General features: G+C 40.6%; 2 protein-coding genes across 3 annotated transcripts; both read left to right on the top strand.

The window, feature by feature from the left end:
* Positions 1-3,547: 3,547 nt before the first annotated feature.
* On the top strand, positions 3,548-8,424 carry LOC131740061 (uncharacterized). Of its 2 annotated transcripts, none has more exons than XM_059034562.1 (2): positions 3,548-4,542; positions 7,887-8,424. In XM_059034562.1, the coding sequence occupies exons 1-2, from the start codon at positions 3,574-3,576 to the stop codon at positions 7,917-7,919; spliced, it is 1,002 nt and encodes a 333-aa protein (XP_058890545.1). In that variant the 5' UTR covers positions 3,548-3,573; the 3' UTR covers positions 7,920-8,424. The 2 variants fall into 2 exon arrangements, 1 of the variants encoding a protein (XP_058890545.1); XR_009330691.1 differs by lacking the exon at positions 3,548-4,542 and adding an exon at positions 6,484-6,666.
* A 336-nt stretch (positions 8,425-8,760) lies between these two features.
* Positions 8,761-14,299, top strand: apodb (apolipoprotein Db). Its single transcript, XM_034029635.3, has 5 exons — positions 8,761-8,919; positions 9,961-10,100; positions 10,789-10,910; positions 12,056-12,144; positions 12,570-14,299. The coding sequence occupies exons 2-5, from the start codon at positions 9,981-9,983 to the stop codon at positions 12,803-12,805; spliced, it is 567 nt and encodes a 188-aa protein (XP_033885526.1). The 5' UTR covers positions 8,761-8,919; positions 9,961-9,980; the 3' UTR covers positions 12,806-14,299.
* Positions 14,300-15,878: the final 1,579 nt, after the last annotated feature.

Here is a 15,878-nt window from a genome sequence, read left to right as displayed (position 1 = left end):
AAGGAACAAAGGCTGATGGAACAATAAGGGCTTGTGCAATTTAACTGGAAGAATCTGTACACTGCCCCACACAAGGTGCATGGTTATCAGAAAAGGCCTATTTGTGCCAGTTGTATAGTGTATTATTATGTGTTCTGTGACACTTACCTAAAGTTATAGCATGTCGCTTTTAACAAAAGTAAATGGTTTTAGAACCAGTTTCAATTGGTTTGATTATGGTTTGTATATAGGCTCAAAACAGCTTATTAAGCAGAAACAATTTATGCGAAAACAAAGTGTTATCTGTCCCAAGGTCACAGCTGCACTCTGAGTTATGAAAAGCCAGTCACTCCCTACAAGGCCAGGGCAATACATAGGTAAACATCCTTACAAGGAGCTGTGTCGACAGATTTTCAAATTCATACAAGCTTATTGAATATAAACCAGTTCTGCATGAAGTAAAAAAACTAAAACTTTCATTCTTGTATATAGACTATATTTTGGAGTACACACCTTTGTGGCAATACACTATATTTTCATAAGCTGTCTTACAGTGTACAGTAGTATGCGCACAGATAAACATGCACACAGATGTTCATTAACTGTGTGAAGCCTCCTGCATGCATCTGTCAACCAGCAAACCTTTGTGTTCAAGACAACATGCAAGATGGTCAGAGTCTCATACGCGTCACACCTTCCACTATGTAAGAAGAGAATTGGAATAAACCAATACTACCACAAATACTTTGCCAGCCTCAAGTTAGTATCACACTGCATCTTAAAGTACATAAAGCTAACAACATTCCACTGCTGGATACAATTAGTGAAGAAATATGGGTTATCGACACCATCCAATACACAGACTTGATGTGACTTGTATGCTAACAATATTTCATTACCCGAATCCTAGCCCCAACCCTAACATTTAGACTTTCCTTATTAGCAGTTATTAAAGGAAAACCAAGAAAACCCTAACTTAACCTGATCATTAGCACTGACAAAAACAAGATCATTACTTTGTATAGGTACCTTCATCAGGTAGACAGAAAACCCTTCCTATTTTCAATAATTCTCGATAAACTTTTCACTTTCTGATATTAAAGGGTCTGGTAGTGTCCCAAAGACATCATTTTTTTCCAGATTTGAGTATGTTTGCACACAAGCCCACCATGAAAATACCAAAAAATAAACCCATTCAATTGTCAACAGTTCTCTCCACATTTCCTTCTAACTGTTTTTGCATTGGTCATTTTCTCATATTCTGACATACCAATGGCACCTCAAACAGAGAACAGATGAAAAATTCTCAATCCTGTAATACTTGGATAACACACAAAGGGTCCATTGACAGCATAGCGAGAGTAGCCTGTCAAATGACTGGTTTGGTCAGAGTGAAGCAGAACAGAACCGAATCAGTCAGAGCACTTCTTTTCTAAAACTTGATTGAGGCTGATAAGAACCATCCTTTAATGTTCTTTCGCACAACCGTGGCTAAACATGTCTCAATTGTCTATTCTGAGGATAGTTATGAATTCTGCATGTCAAACCTTTGAAAACATTAAGAATATTTCACCCCTAGTACTGCCCTCCGAGGACTTATTTCAACCTGTTGATTAATGCTACAGAATACTTAAATAGTTCCTGAATGCAATATTGAAAACATAGTCAAACAGCTTTGCCCCAACATCTGCTGTCTAGACCCCAGGCTTCATCAATGGTGACACAATGTCTTTCTCAGTGTTACGGTTTGACCAGCAATCACTAAGAAACTACTGACACTCCCTCTGGATGACCAGACTAATTATCTCATCATCCATCCAGTATTTCATCCAATATTCTGTTTTTGCATCAATCGCACCCAGTCTGTTAAAATGGTCTGTCATTCTTCTGAATATTCCATAGGGAATAGTGTAATTAGATTGTCATCTGTGTGCAGATGACACCCAGATTTACATATCTTTACCCTCTGAGACAGGTTCTGTGATCCCTGTGCTGTATTGCAATGCCTGTCCGAAATCCTTGGATCTCAGATGTCTCATAATTGGTTAAAACTGAACTGTGATAAATGTTACATGCTTTTGGTCGTCTCTCAACGCTATCTCAAGCCTGCTCCATCTCCATTAATTTCACTGAACAATAGCCCCCCTTGATTCTGTATCAAAAGGTTGCAGCTTGGATGTTATAATGGTCTCTGAGTTATCTTCTTCCCACATTTTCTTCCCATGCCTCAGCATGGAGTGCATTACCACCTAGGAGTGTGCTAGGATTTCAATCTGGAGAGACCACAGTATGTCCAGAACTGCACACTATCTCTCTATTATAGTCCCAGGGCTGGTTCCATTGTGGAATTTGGCTACTGCCCATGTGAGCTATGCAGTGGTCTACTCCTGCACAGAATTCATGGAGATTTTCCACATTGATACGTCAAATCCTCACCAACAACAACTTTGCTAGTGCAAGACCTGATATGATTTTTTAAATTTTTTTAAGGATGCCTAATGTTGTAGAAAATATGAATTACCTTATGTAACTTGTCACATGATGCAAAGCACATATCGATCGACAGATTGATGAATAAAGCCATGTGATTTTCTTTTGTTCCTTAAGTTTTGAATACAATGGAAATAGTACCAGATGTTAGAAGCAGATACAATACAGTTTTGACTACTATAATGTGAGTGGTTAAAAAATATTTATAGTGGCAGATCAGATACTGATAATAGGCATTGTTATATTGTATAACACTATCACAATGGGCCCAGTTCCCCATTGTGTTGCAATGACAAGGCACGACGGCACGACTCATTTAATTTACTTTAAATTCAGGCTGAAAAACTTTTCCAGGTTTTAGATATTTTTCCACTTGTATAACAATTAGTTACGAATAATATGTGCCTTCTAAAGCAAACTAAACATTGAGTACAGTCTTTTCTACAATAAACCATTTTTTTCTGGTCTGTTGAACACACTACAGTTGGGTTGGTTACTATATATATATATATATATATATATATATATATTGTGAGCCATCTCACAGGCCAACCCGCAGGGGGTGCATATGGTGGGCCGGAGAGAGGCTGACCGGACCCAGCAAACAGCACAGGAGGGATCACTGGCAGCTCTGGAACCAGCCTGCAATGATCAGGAGGAGATAAGTGGGCTATGGGCTACAGGTGCTCATATTTAGGGACGTTAATTAAAATGAATAGATTAGTGATTGCCTCAATTGGCCAGCACCTGTAGCCGATGCAGTTAACAAGCATCTCCTCCAGCCCAGTGATATAAAAAGGCTGAGCAGTCACTAGACAGGGAATCGTGACTGAGGAGAGAAGGACTGAGCCGTGTTGGAACTTGTTGTTTTGAAAATAGTTTTTTTTTAAACTACTCCTGTGCAAGATATAGGTTTGTTTTTTTTGTTTGTTTCCCGTTTTTGATGCCCTTCAAGACCCAAAATAAAAGCACACGGATCCACCAAACCTGTGTTCGCCTGTGATTAATTCCACATTAAAAAGTGGTGCCTGCATTCAGCAAGCCTACAAGTGGTACCAGAAGTGGGGTCCCTCTGACGGCAACAGCTAAACTTATTGTGTGGATATGGAGGTGGACAAGCTGATACGGTGGATGCAAGAGCAGGAGGGGAAACGAGAAGCCAGAGAGGTGCAGAGACAGGAACAACTGGCTCAGTTTTTCGGCACACTGGTGACTAAGATGATGGCACCAGGGAGTACGGAGGCCACGGTGGCCAGGATGTTTGCAGTCCAGCCCAAGCTCCTGAAAATGACGACTGAAGATGACCCTGAAGCGTTTTTAGTAACGTTTGAAAGAATGGCGGAGGCAGCAGCTTGGCCAAAAGAGCTGTGGGCATTGAAACTGGCCCCATGTCTCTCCGGAGAAGCTCAAGCCGCTTACAGAGCACTGGACACGGCAGACGCGCAAGATTACCAGAAAGTAAAAACCGCTATCCTGCAACGCTTGGGCATCACAGAGGAAAGCTATAGACTGCGCTTCAGGGGATATACCATCCCCTTGGGGACTAAACCCCGTGTGGCAGCTCAAACCCTCCGCCACTTCTGCAAACGGTGGCTGAAAACAGAGAGCAGGAATGTTGAGCAAATCACAGACTGTCTGGTGGTCGAGCAGCTGTTACAAGTAATACCAGCTGGAGTGGCAGCCTGGGTCCGAAGAAATCAACCACAGAGCTTGGAGGAAGCTGTTTGCCTGGCAGAGGCCTACCAGGATGCTGAAGCGGCTGCAGCCCCATCGGAAGGAAGCTCAGGAAAGAGGACAAATACATCTCCTAAGGACATACAAAAAAAGGTAAACCCCAAAGAGGGTAACCGGAAACCCCCTTTATGGGTTCCACGGTTAGCTCCTCGGTGGGTAACAGAAAAAACTAGCCCACCAGAGGAATTCTGGCGGGACAAACCACGGACATCCCCAGGCCCCATCATTTGTTTCAGGTGCGGAGAACCCGGGCACATCGCGAGGCAATGTCAGCAGGAGGAGATTGAACGTATGGAAGTCGGGGTGGCGCGCAGCATTGCGTATGGTCATGCCGGCCCGGTGAGTGCAGATCCCTTTGTCATACCAGTGAGGGTTGAGGGTCAGGAAACCATCGCTCTGATAGATTCAGGTAGCACAGAGACTCTGGTTAGCTGGGATCTCGTACCAGGAAGCAAATACAAAAAGGGGCAAGCAGACATAAATTTACTGTGTGTACATGGTGATATAAAAACCTATCCCACTGTAATAATCAATATAGAAATTGGGGGTAAATCCTTTAAGGTTAAGGTGGGAGTGATTCCAGCTCCCCCCTTCCCTGTAATCTTAGGGAAGAACTGTGAAAGGTTCCATCAACTGTTAAAAGCCGGAACCACACTGGTTGGAGAAAGGGGGGGACCACTGCACTCCACTTCTAATTTTGAGGGGGAAAATATGGACGAAGGGTTATTTCCATTTAGGGAGGAAGTAATCAAGCCCCCTCAGGGAGAAAGGAAAACCCGCTCTCAAAAGAAGCGGGAAGGTAGGAAATTTCTGGAGAAAACTAAAAACCTTGGCAGAATTGGGGAAAGCCCTATAAATCTTCCCTCATTACAGGCGGTAGAGTCTGAAGACAATGAAGATTTTTTGAACCGAGCGATTGAACTTGATCGTCCGGTTTTTAAGCAAGCTCAGTTAGAGGATCCTAACTTACGGTATGCATTTGAACAGGCCATGGAAGCTAGTGAAGAATATTGGAAAATATGCGACACAAAACCTACCCCACACTTTCTGTTAAACAACGGCCTGTTATACAGGGTTATTCGGGGTACTCTCCAAGGAGAGCATACCCACCAGTTGCTAGTACCGCACTCACAGAGGAACACCATTATGCGTTTAGCGCATACACATTTGTTGGGGGGACATCTAGGCACTGACAAGACACGAGATAGAATCCTTCTCCGTTTTTTCTGGCCTGGGGTGTGGCGTGAGGTGGCAGATTTCTGTGAGTCTTGTCCCGAGTGCCAGAAAGTGGCAAGTAAAAAACCGCCTCGAGCTCCCTTGATACCGCTACCTATTATTGAGGTGCCCTTTGATAGGGTAGGGATAGATATAGTTGGCCCTTTGCCAAAAACCAAGTCAGGGTGCGAATATATATTAGTGCTAGTTGATTATGCCAGCCGATACCCTGAGGTGGTCCCCTTAAGGAACATGGCTACCAAAACTATAGCCAGAGAACTAATGAATATTTTTTGTAGAGTGGGTCTCCCAAAGGAAGTGCTTACTGACCAGGGAACCCCCTTTATGTCCCGGGTCTTTAAAGAGTTATGCCGCCTCCTGAAAGTAAAAACAATTCGAACCTCTGTGTACCACCCACAGACGGATGGTTTGGTAGAGAGGTTCAACCGAACCCTAAAAGGTATGCTTAAAAGGGTAGCACAAGAAGATTTGTGTAACTGGGATACTGCTTTGCCTTTTCTGATGTTTGCTTTCAGGGAAGTTCCCCAAGCATCAACCGGGTTCTCCCCATTTGAATTACTGTTTGGCAGACAGCCCCGAGGGTTACTAGACGTCTTGCGGGAAGCATGGGAGGCAGAACCAGCTAGAGGGGACAGTGTTGCAGAGTATGTAACTCAACTCCGTGACAGGTTGGGAAAAATGTCCCAACTAGTGCAGGAACATTTAAGAAAAGAGCAGTCCCAACAGGAGCGACAGTACAATCAGGGGGCGAGGGCCCGGGAGTTTAAAGAGGGGGACCGGGTATTGGTGCTGGTCCCATCTGACCCCCATAAGTTTGTAGCAAAATGGCAGGGGCCAGTGGAAATAGTGGAGAAGGTAGGACCCGTGAATTATAAAGTTCATCAACCAGGTAAAAGAAAAACCCACCAGATATACCATGTTAACTTACTAAAGCCTTGGAAAGAACGAGAGTGCTTGTTTTTTAGAAATGCTGAGTTGGAGGGGGAGGATGAAACCCAAGGGGAGCCCAAAGTACCACAAAGACATAGCATTTGCAAAGGGGAACACTTGAATAACCAGCAACAAAAAGAACTTAATAAATTGTTGTCCGATAACTCTGATGTATTTTCTGAGGAACCTGGGATCACACACCTGGGGCAGCACCAAATCACAACGGAGCCAGGAGTGAAAGTGTGTCAGCGGCATACACGGGTCCCGGCAGCCAAACGGGTGACCATGAAGGAGGAGGTGAGAAAAATGCTGGAGTTGGGTGTTATTAGAGAATCGTTTAGTGATTGGTGCAGCCCGGTGGTAATGGTTACCAAGCCTGATGGTTCAATACGGTTTTGTATTGATTTCAGAAAATTAAATGCAGTTTCCAAGTTTGATGCATACCCGATGCCTAGAGTGGATGAACTGCTGGAGCGTGTGGGAAATGCCCGGTATATCTCCACTCTAGATCTAACCAAAGGTTACTGGCAGGTACCCTTATCACCGGACTCCTGCGAAAAAACTGCCTTCTCCACTCCTCAGGGTCTCTTTGAATTTGTGGTTCTCCCCTTTGGCTTGCACGGAGCGCCTGCTACTTTTCAACGGTTGATGGATCGGGTCCTCCGTCCTCATGCTGAGTATGCTGGAGCCTACTTAGATGATGTGGTAGTCTTTAGCCATGACTGGCCGACACATCTACAAAGGCTACAGGCGGTATTAAATTCCATTAGGCAGGCAGGGCTCACAGCAAATCCAAAAAAATGCAAATTAGCCTTTTCGGAAACCCAATATTTAGGGTACACAATGGGGCAGGGGTTGGTAAAACCTCAAGAAACTAAAGTTAATGCCCTGAGGAATTATCCTCGTCCCACTACCCAAAGGCAGGTTCGGGCTTTCTTGGGGCTAGCCGGTTATTACCGGAGATTTATTTCGCACTTCGCCACTAGAGCTACACCCCTTACAGATTTGACCAAAGGCCATAAAAATCGGCCCATCCAGTGGTCCAAAGAGTGTGAGGCGGCGTTTCAGGACTTGAGACATGCCTTGTTGTCCAGACCAGTCTTAAAGAACCCTGATTTTAGAAAAGATTTTATCTTGCAGACAGATGCCTCAGGGGTGGGCTTAGGGGCAGTATTAGCTCAGGACTTTGATGGGGAAGAACATCCCATCATGTTTCTAAGCCGAAAACTGTTACCTCGAGAACAACGGTATGCAACGATAGAAAAGGAATGTCTAGCAATCAAGTGGGCTGTAGAAAGCTTAAAATATTATTTGTGGGGACGCCGCTTCACCCTTTATACAGATCATGCCCCGCTGCGCTGGATGTATAAGGAGAAGGATTCAAACCCTCGTCTCACTCGATGGTTTCTGGCTCTACAGCCCTACTGTTTTGAGGTTAAGCACCGGGCAGGTAAGGATCATATGAATGCTGACGTGTTGTCAAGAATCCCTGAATTGACTTCTTCTTCCTGCTCTAGGATTATGCCGAAGCAAAGGGGGAAGGTATGTGAGCCATCTCACAGGCCAACCCGCAGGGGGTGCATATGGTGGGCCGGAGAGAGGCTGACCGGACCCAGCAAACAGCACAGGAGGGATCACTGGCAGCTCTGGAACCAGCCTGCAATGATCAGGAGGAGATAAGTGGGCTATGGGCTACAGGTGCTCATATTTAGGGACGTTAATTAAAATGAATAGATTAGTGATTGCCTCAATTGGCCAGCACCTGTAGCCGATGCAGTTAACAAGCATCTCCTCCAGCCCAGTGATATAAAAAGGCTGAGCAGTCACTAGACAGGGAATCGTGACTGAGGAGAGAAGGACTGAGCCGTGTTGGAACTTGTTGTTTTGAAAATAGTTTTTTTTTAAACTACTCCTGTGCAAGATATAGGTTTGTTTTTTTTGTTTGTTTCCCGTTTTTGATGCCCTTCAAGACCCAAAATAAAAGCACACGGATCCACCAAACCTGTGTTCGCCTGTGATTAATTCCACATTAAAAAGTGGTGCCTGCATTCAGCAAGCCTACAATATATATATATATATATATATACTGTATATATAATGGATATGTGTGGATTTCCATGACAGAACGTGCATTTTCATTCTTCAGAAGAAAACAAAGATTGCAATTATTATGATTCAATATTTGGACTGCAGAACTGCAACCGTGTGGGGATAAAATAAGCACCGAAAGGAGTTAAACAATGCAGATTTTATAACATGTCAGCAATACAGCCAGCTACTGCACATTGTATAATAACACTTTTGTAACCCTCAGCCCCGCCCTCCCCCTTGACGCATACTAAATTGATGAGAACAGCAGCTTTACATAAGACTTTTTGTTTGTTTGTTTTTCGGCTCCTACTGCTGTTCGGGTGGGGAGAGAATTCCTGAAATCTGATCTGTAAGGTGTGGCTTTGTAGCACTGTTATATATTTATCTCGTTATAAATACAGCCACCCAGCTTTGTATTGCAGACATCAGGACTGAAGAGAACTTTCATTATACTGAGAGGTAAGAGAATCTTTTAGAATCCTGTCCATTTATGCATTCAAACTGTTTCATGCGAAGATCGAACAGCATTGTTTCTTGTGCTGCAGAGGTGACAGCAGTTTCTTTTTCTGTTTTAATTGTATTTTTTAAATGTGTAGTAACTATAATGCAAATCTCAGTTGGACACCAGTAAATAGAAATGCTAAAAACTGATTTCATCGTCTAGTGTTTTGCCTGGGATGCGGATAACGTAATCTGGAACATTGCTTTTCTGATGTATTGGTAGTGGAACTGGAGTGATTCTACTGCTCTGTGTGCTCAACATGTGCTATTGTGCCATTTGTTAGATTTGTATTTGAAAGTCACTTTATTTTCCCTTTTGGAATGGGTTACTTTAGAGTACAGAATAAGTCACACCTTTGGATATAACCAAACTTGCAGATCACATAGTGCACTAACAATATTCTGTTTTACAACATGGAAGCAAGTATTGGAGGATTACTGAGTGCTTTATTACGTCTTTACTCCAGCCTGTCATTTATTCCTAGTTTTTACAAAGCTAGAACCAAACAAATATAATTCAGAGCTGCAAGAACGCTCTAGTTGTTTCTATTTCATTTAGTAACAACAACATCACAAAAATACGTTAATTAGTGAATGGTTACATACTTTGAATCCATGCTCTAGGGTTGGATTGAATCAAAATGACAGGTCTGCCATAACAGTTAGGAAGTATATTTATAGCATATATATGAATTTTTTCCAGGCCCCGGTGTCTGAAATAATTTTACTGTGTTGTATTTATTAATTCAGGTCAAAAGTTACTGCCTATCTTTGAGATTTATATAAATACACAGTTTATGGCCACTTTGTGTCTTCATATCAATGACTTTTCTTGGACTGTGGGCTGCACCGTGTTTAATAATAATAATACAAAATAAGCAACATTATACCCAAGTAACACATCTCCTGTGTCAGCTTTCATTATTAAGAAGATAACTGGTGTTTTAATTGCATGCCAAGTGAGAACTTAAAATTGTAAATGCTTCTTTTCGCTTTCAGAGTAAAGACCGGCTGTGAAAATGCAGGAAATGCTGATGCTACTACTGTCCCTCATCGCTCTCTCTGCTGTAAATGGGCAGACATTTCACTTAGGATCCTGCCCGAAACCTCCAGTTCAAAACAACTTTGAGCTAAGCAAGGTACTTTTCTACAATGAATAATCCCATTCTTATCACACAGATTGAAATACTGTTGGGGTCTTTATGAATATCAATGTATTCAGTTTCCTTTGTGTGCTGTTTGTAAATTCTACTAATGGTATGAAGGAAGCACTGCTTTGGTTGTGATTTATCTTGCTGCAATAGTACTGCAAAATCAATAGAATGTTCTTTCTTAATATTCATGCATTCTTGATCCCCACATTCCAACCCTCAAAGCACTGCTGCTGCAGAGGTATTCAACATTCCATAACTACTAGAACAAGTTTTTTAATTTTCTAACTTCTTGACCAATTATAACTGTTCCTTTTTTTCAGTGATGGAAATCTTTTCGTTCTTTTATTGACTGATATACACTGCTGTATGTCACACATGTGGTCTGACTAGCTAAACCATTGCAGTGGAACTGATTTACCAGGAAAAATAAAGACATTTTTAAAGTATTGCTTTGCATTTGAAATATCAGCATTTGAACTGGTTTAAAGTATTGCTATTTTAATGTAAAACAGTTTTACAAAATAACAAAATGAACTTCAGCACAAGTGGGGGCATTTAGAATGTTTCTAGTGCTAATAAGAGGGAAGAAAATTAACAACATGTATTCAGTATCTCACTTTTTTTTATTGAGCTCTTAATTTAAAAATCAATGTGTTATTTTCTGTTTTTATAGTATCTTGGCACGTGGTATGAAATTGAAAAATTACCTGCAAGTTTTGAAAAGGGAAATTGTGTTCAAGCCACTTATTCCCTAAATGAGGATGCTACTATAAAGGTTTTTAATCAGGAAGTATTGTAAGTACTGGTACACCACATATTTATGCTTATTAAAAACATGTGGTTTCAAATTCTTCTTTTGAAGTACATAAATAGAACACTGATTATTATTTATTTCTTAGCAGACGCCCTTATCCAGGGTGACTTACAATTGTTACAAGATATCACATTATTTTTACATACAATTACCCATTTATACAGTTGGGTTTTTGCTGGAGCAATCTAGGTAAAGTACCTTGCTCAAGGGTACAGCAGCAGTGTCACCCACCAGGGATTGAACTCACAACCCTCCGGTCAAGAGTCCAGAGCCCTAACCACTACTCCACACTGCTGCCCCAACACAACTACTGATCTAACACAAACGTACAGACTAAACTAGTGTTCACATATTTCTGCTGACGTTCTGTATTATATTTCTGATAATGAAAACACCTGCCATAACACTGTCAATGTGGTGTAATGTGGTCAACCATTGATGGAACCATTGAGTCCACCCATTTAAGGTTTGAAATTTTGTTTCTTATGAAACATCAGTAATGTATGCAGTCTGGCTGACTGCAAGTCATATACAGCCTTCTTTTTTCTAAGTTGATCTGTTTAACCTTTGTTAAACCTGGTCTTTTTTAAACGTAGGTGTATCTTGTCCTGCAGGGCTTGCATTATAGCTTGAAATCTGCTCCATTGAACGTCTAGTGTTCTACTGTCACACCAATTCCCCTGCCCAGTCTATTTTGCCCAGTTTCTGTCTCATCCCTTCAAAGTTAGCCGTTCTGAAATGATACACTTTAGTTTGTGCAGCCTTTTGCCTGGAATCCCAGGTCATTTTGAATTTAGCCATGTTCTGATCACTTGATCCTAGTGCTTCGACTACTTCTATAGTACATAGCATGTCCTGGTTGTTTGTGAACACCAGTATCTTGTTGGGTTTTTGACACACTGGGTCAATAGTTTACTGAATCAACCAGATCAATTTCTACTACACCACACCCAACTAGATTTTTCCAGTTTACATGACATCACTATTTTATTTAGTCTGGGTCGGACGACAGTATCAGCGGTTTTCAATTGGCATGTATGCTGTAACTTTCACCTAGAACAGAATACATGTCAGGGGGTATTTGTTTTGTAACTTGTATTTTTCAATTTGTATGTATTTATCTTAGACCTAATGGCAAGACACATTCAATTGTGGGAACTGCTGTATCCCGAAACTTAGAGGAGCCAGCCAAACTTGGAGTTAGCTTTTCCTTTTGTAAGTATTCAAGAGAACGCCTGATATTCTTTTGTCCCTGATATTCTCATCAGCTGCCCTGACCAACTGAAGTCAGATTACAATACAATGAAACAAAGAGGCAATGTTAGCACAAGCACAGCGACAGTAGTTAGCCATTGATGAAATAGTACCACACTGTGGTATCACAATGGTCATTAACATATCAGTACCAGTGTGTTAGTGTCAGGACAACGGTCAAAGGGGCACAAATTAATATTTTGGAAATAGCCAGGGCAAAGAAAGTAAAGAAACAAAAGAAGAACTAAATGTTAAGGGGTGAGGTTACAAAGATGCTGGTAATACAAACAAGCAGGCGACACAAAAGAGGGGGTAACAAAGGAATAAAAACTACGGTCCTGGTAAAATTGTGATGAAAATGATTGATGTGTCTGTCTCTTTTTTAGTCCAGCCATACAGTCCATACTGGGTGTTGTCGACCGACTATGAGAGCCATTCCCTGGTTTACTCCTGCTGTAACGTTTTAGGAATTTTTTATGTGGACTTTGCCTGGATCCTGGCCAGAACTCGGACACTCCCGGCAGAAAATGTTACTCAGCTGCGGGACGTCTTCACCTCCTCCAACATTGATATAACGAAAATGACTCAGACTGATCAAACAAACTGCCCTAACTTCATGTAAATTAACCATGGGGAATTCAAATTCCTATAGATAAAGGTGGTTACTTTTCTTCTTGTTGGAAATAGGTGGGAATTATTAATGTCATATACTTAATAGGCTGTATTACAGAATTGAGAGTGCACTGACTTACCGCTTGTATGCATGATTCAAATTTATATGAACTAACCCTACCCAAAGAGAAGCACTGCAAACCAGTATCTGCATTGCATATGCTTGCTCATTATAATCCTGTTGAAACATTGCCCCATGCTGTTAAGATACATTTTAATCCTTAAAAGTTACAGAGTATGACTATACTGTTATGTTGAAAATCTAGTAAATATTTTCTCAATCCAGTCCTTTGTCAGAATGGTTTGTATCATGTGTTATGCAACACTGTTGTGTATTTGCATTATGTAGTATATAATTACACATGCAAAACTTTCTCACGAAGAAGGAATTGAATTTAATGTTACAAAGGTTTTACTTGAAAAACAACAATACAACATTCTTCATTTACAAACCTTTGTATGTGTTTTTGAGTCATTACAAAGGATAATGCTTTGAAGTGGGTTCAGTTTATCCCTTTGCTTTGTTTCTGGTATTTTATTGCACTCATGGGCAGATTAATGTAATGCACTCTCGGCTAGTAAATGCACATTTCTTATATTGCACAAAAAGCATTGCATTAACGTTTAAGTCATCAAGTCAACTAACGTTAATCATTTAATAAGATCATTTATATCACCTTAATTCCCCTACTAATTTCCTATTTAATATCGTATGTGTCCTCTCTATCTTTGTCTAGAGAAACATCTATGCTGCGCTGTGTACACTAACTGTGCAACACTGATATGCTTCCCCACAATTAGCTATGTCTTTTCGGAAGCAGGAATAATTTGTAATCATAATGATCTAAGCAGATACAACAACAGAGAATCGTACAGAACATGCATAATAGGATATTGAATATTAGGAACAAGTGCATGATATGAAGTGTCCCTTTAAGAATAGGACATTATTGTAATCACCTTGATTTATGTTATCCCTATATTATGCAAATTAGTATACTCTGTCATATTGTAAAATGTGAGTTTTGTTAAAAAGTTGCTCCGAGACAAGTTTTGTGTCATATTCTCAACCATTATGTAAAATAAATGCAAGCCTATTTTAATTAAGGTTTTGAGTTCAGTACAGTTCAAAGCTCTGCATGTTAAGCACAATTGCAGTGCTTAGAAGCTACAGATTGGCTTTACTGTTATGTTGAAAACCTGGTAAAACCGGTGTTTTCTCAATCCAGTCCTTTGTTAGAACCAGCCTACCTATTCCTGTTAGCACAAGGCATGAGTAAGCTAGGTGGGATGGTTTGTATTCTCTGTTATGTAATACTGTTGTGCATAGCCATTATGTAGTATATAAATATATGTGCAAAACTTTCTCACAGAGAAGAAGGAATTTAATCTTTACTTTATAAGGGCGTTACTTGAAAAATAAAAACCAATATAACCTTCTTAATTTACAAACCTCAGTATGTGTTTTTGTGCCTTTACAAAGTATAATCTACTGTATAATGTTTAGAAGCGGATTAAGTTTACCCCTTTGTACTATAATAACAATGAGAGTATTATAGGCTGATGTTCATGGTAGGTGAGGCACCTCAAGGTGATGGGTTACAGAAGTCTACAGATCTAAAAGTGGAACACAGTACAGCATTTAGATTTGACACTGTTAAGACTATTTATATATCATAACCATTTATTTCAATTCATTGGATCCCAGGATCCTACACATCAGTTTGAATCAAGAATAGAAGCCAGCATGTCTGGACTAGCCTCAGTACTGTACATAACTATTACAAAAATTGGTATTAGTTTCCCAAATAGACTTGGAATTGAGAGGGGAGGGGGGGGGAGGTGCTCCACCGAGTCTGGGTCCATCCAGCCACTTGACATTTTGTGTGCCCAATTAGTCGATTGCTATTTGGCTAAATATATTATCCACTAGATGTCACTGCACACCTTAGAAGAAACCACAACAGAGGAAATACACAATGGTCAGTAAAGGAAAGATTGTGGATTGAACCTTTTCAAGTGAAAAGTATTTCATTGTGTTGTAAAATGATTGTCTAGGACAAGATGTTGGTGTTCACTTTGAGTTACAGAGTCGTTCACTCCTCTTGCCTAACCAATGCTATGTGCTCACACCTGCGCACAATTTGGAAAACTTGTTGATATAAAGTTTTTCTTCACCCTTAAGAGTTCTTCCTTAATTAGAGATCCACGCAGCTGATTAATTCAATTCATTGGATCCCAGGGTCAGCTCTACCAATTAAAAGAGGAAACATAAATGTTACTGCTACACCTACACTTACACATTAAAACCTCAGTGAAATTGTACCCGATCTGAACAGGGTTCATTTCCCACCTACACATCGGTTTGAATCAAGAATAGAAGCCAGCATGTCTGGACTAGCCTCAGTACTGTACATAACAATTATAAAAATTGTTTTCAGTTTCCCAAATAGACTATTACTTATTGCTGTTAAATGTAGGCACATTGTCTAATGTGTTAGACACTGCCTCTGCTCAATGACCTCATTATCTTGTTTGTGGTTATCACAGACTAAACTCAAGCAGTGTGTGGACTAAATACATTTCAATGATCAATTCGACTCCCACACAGTTTTTTTTATTTTCCTACCACATTTTTTAAATTATTTTATTGTTCTCTTTGTAAATGGGACACATTGAGAGTTTAATTGGAAGGGTCCTTTTTGTGCAAAACACATTTGGAATAGAAACCTGCTGAACATATTTTCTATATGATCCTTCAATGCTGGTAATTTCATATTACCTGGATATCTTGCACTTTTCCATTAACATTACATGTTTGTGGTAGATTATAGCTTTATGAAATACAACTCAGTGCTTCCACCCTTTGGCAGAAAAATTGGGTTTTTTGAGAAGCTATGCAAGGGCAATTGTCAAAAAAGGATGCATCTAAACTTGCAAATGCAAGACATCGATTAAAGCACATAAGCACTATGATATTTTGGAAAATCAGTTTGCATGTGAATATAGCATGTGCGCTAATG

This window comes from Acipenser ruthenus, chromosome 12, assembly GCF_902713425.1.
Source record: "Acipenser ruthenus chromosome 12, fAciRut3.2 maternal haplotype, whole genome shotgun sequence".
NCBI lineage: Eukaryota > Metazoa > Chordata > Actinopteri > Acipenseriformes > Acipenseridae > Acipenser > Acipenser ruthenus.
Note: the sequence above shows the minus strand (reverse complement) of the source record. Positions and strands in the feature narration are given on the sequence as shown.

Excerpts from the sequence above, each read along its gene's own strand:
- LOC131740061 (XM_059034562.1), top strand. The coding sequence starts at position 3,574 with ATGGAGGTGGACAAGCTGATACGGTGGATGCAAGAGCAGGAGGGGAAA. Across the intron at positions 4,543-7,886 it reads CGTATGGTCATGCCGGCCCG|GATTATGCCGAAGCAAAGGG; the intron begins GTGAGTGCAGAT and ends TTCCTGCTCTAG.
- apodb (XM_034029635.3), top strand. The coding sequence starts at position 9,981 with ATGCAGGAAATGCTGATGCTACTACTGTCCCTCATCGCTCTCTCTGCT. Across the intron at positions 10,101-10,788 it reads ACAACTTTGAGCTAAGCAAG|TATCTTGGCACGTGGTATGA; the intron begins GTACTTTTCTAC and ends CTGTTTTTATAG. Across the intron at positions 10,911-12,055 it reads GTTTTTAATCAGGAAGTATT|ACCTAATGGCAAGACACATT; the intron begins GTAAGTACTGGT and ends TATTTATCTTAG.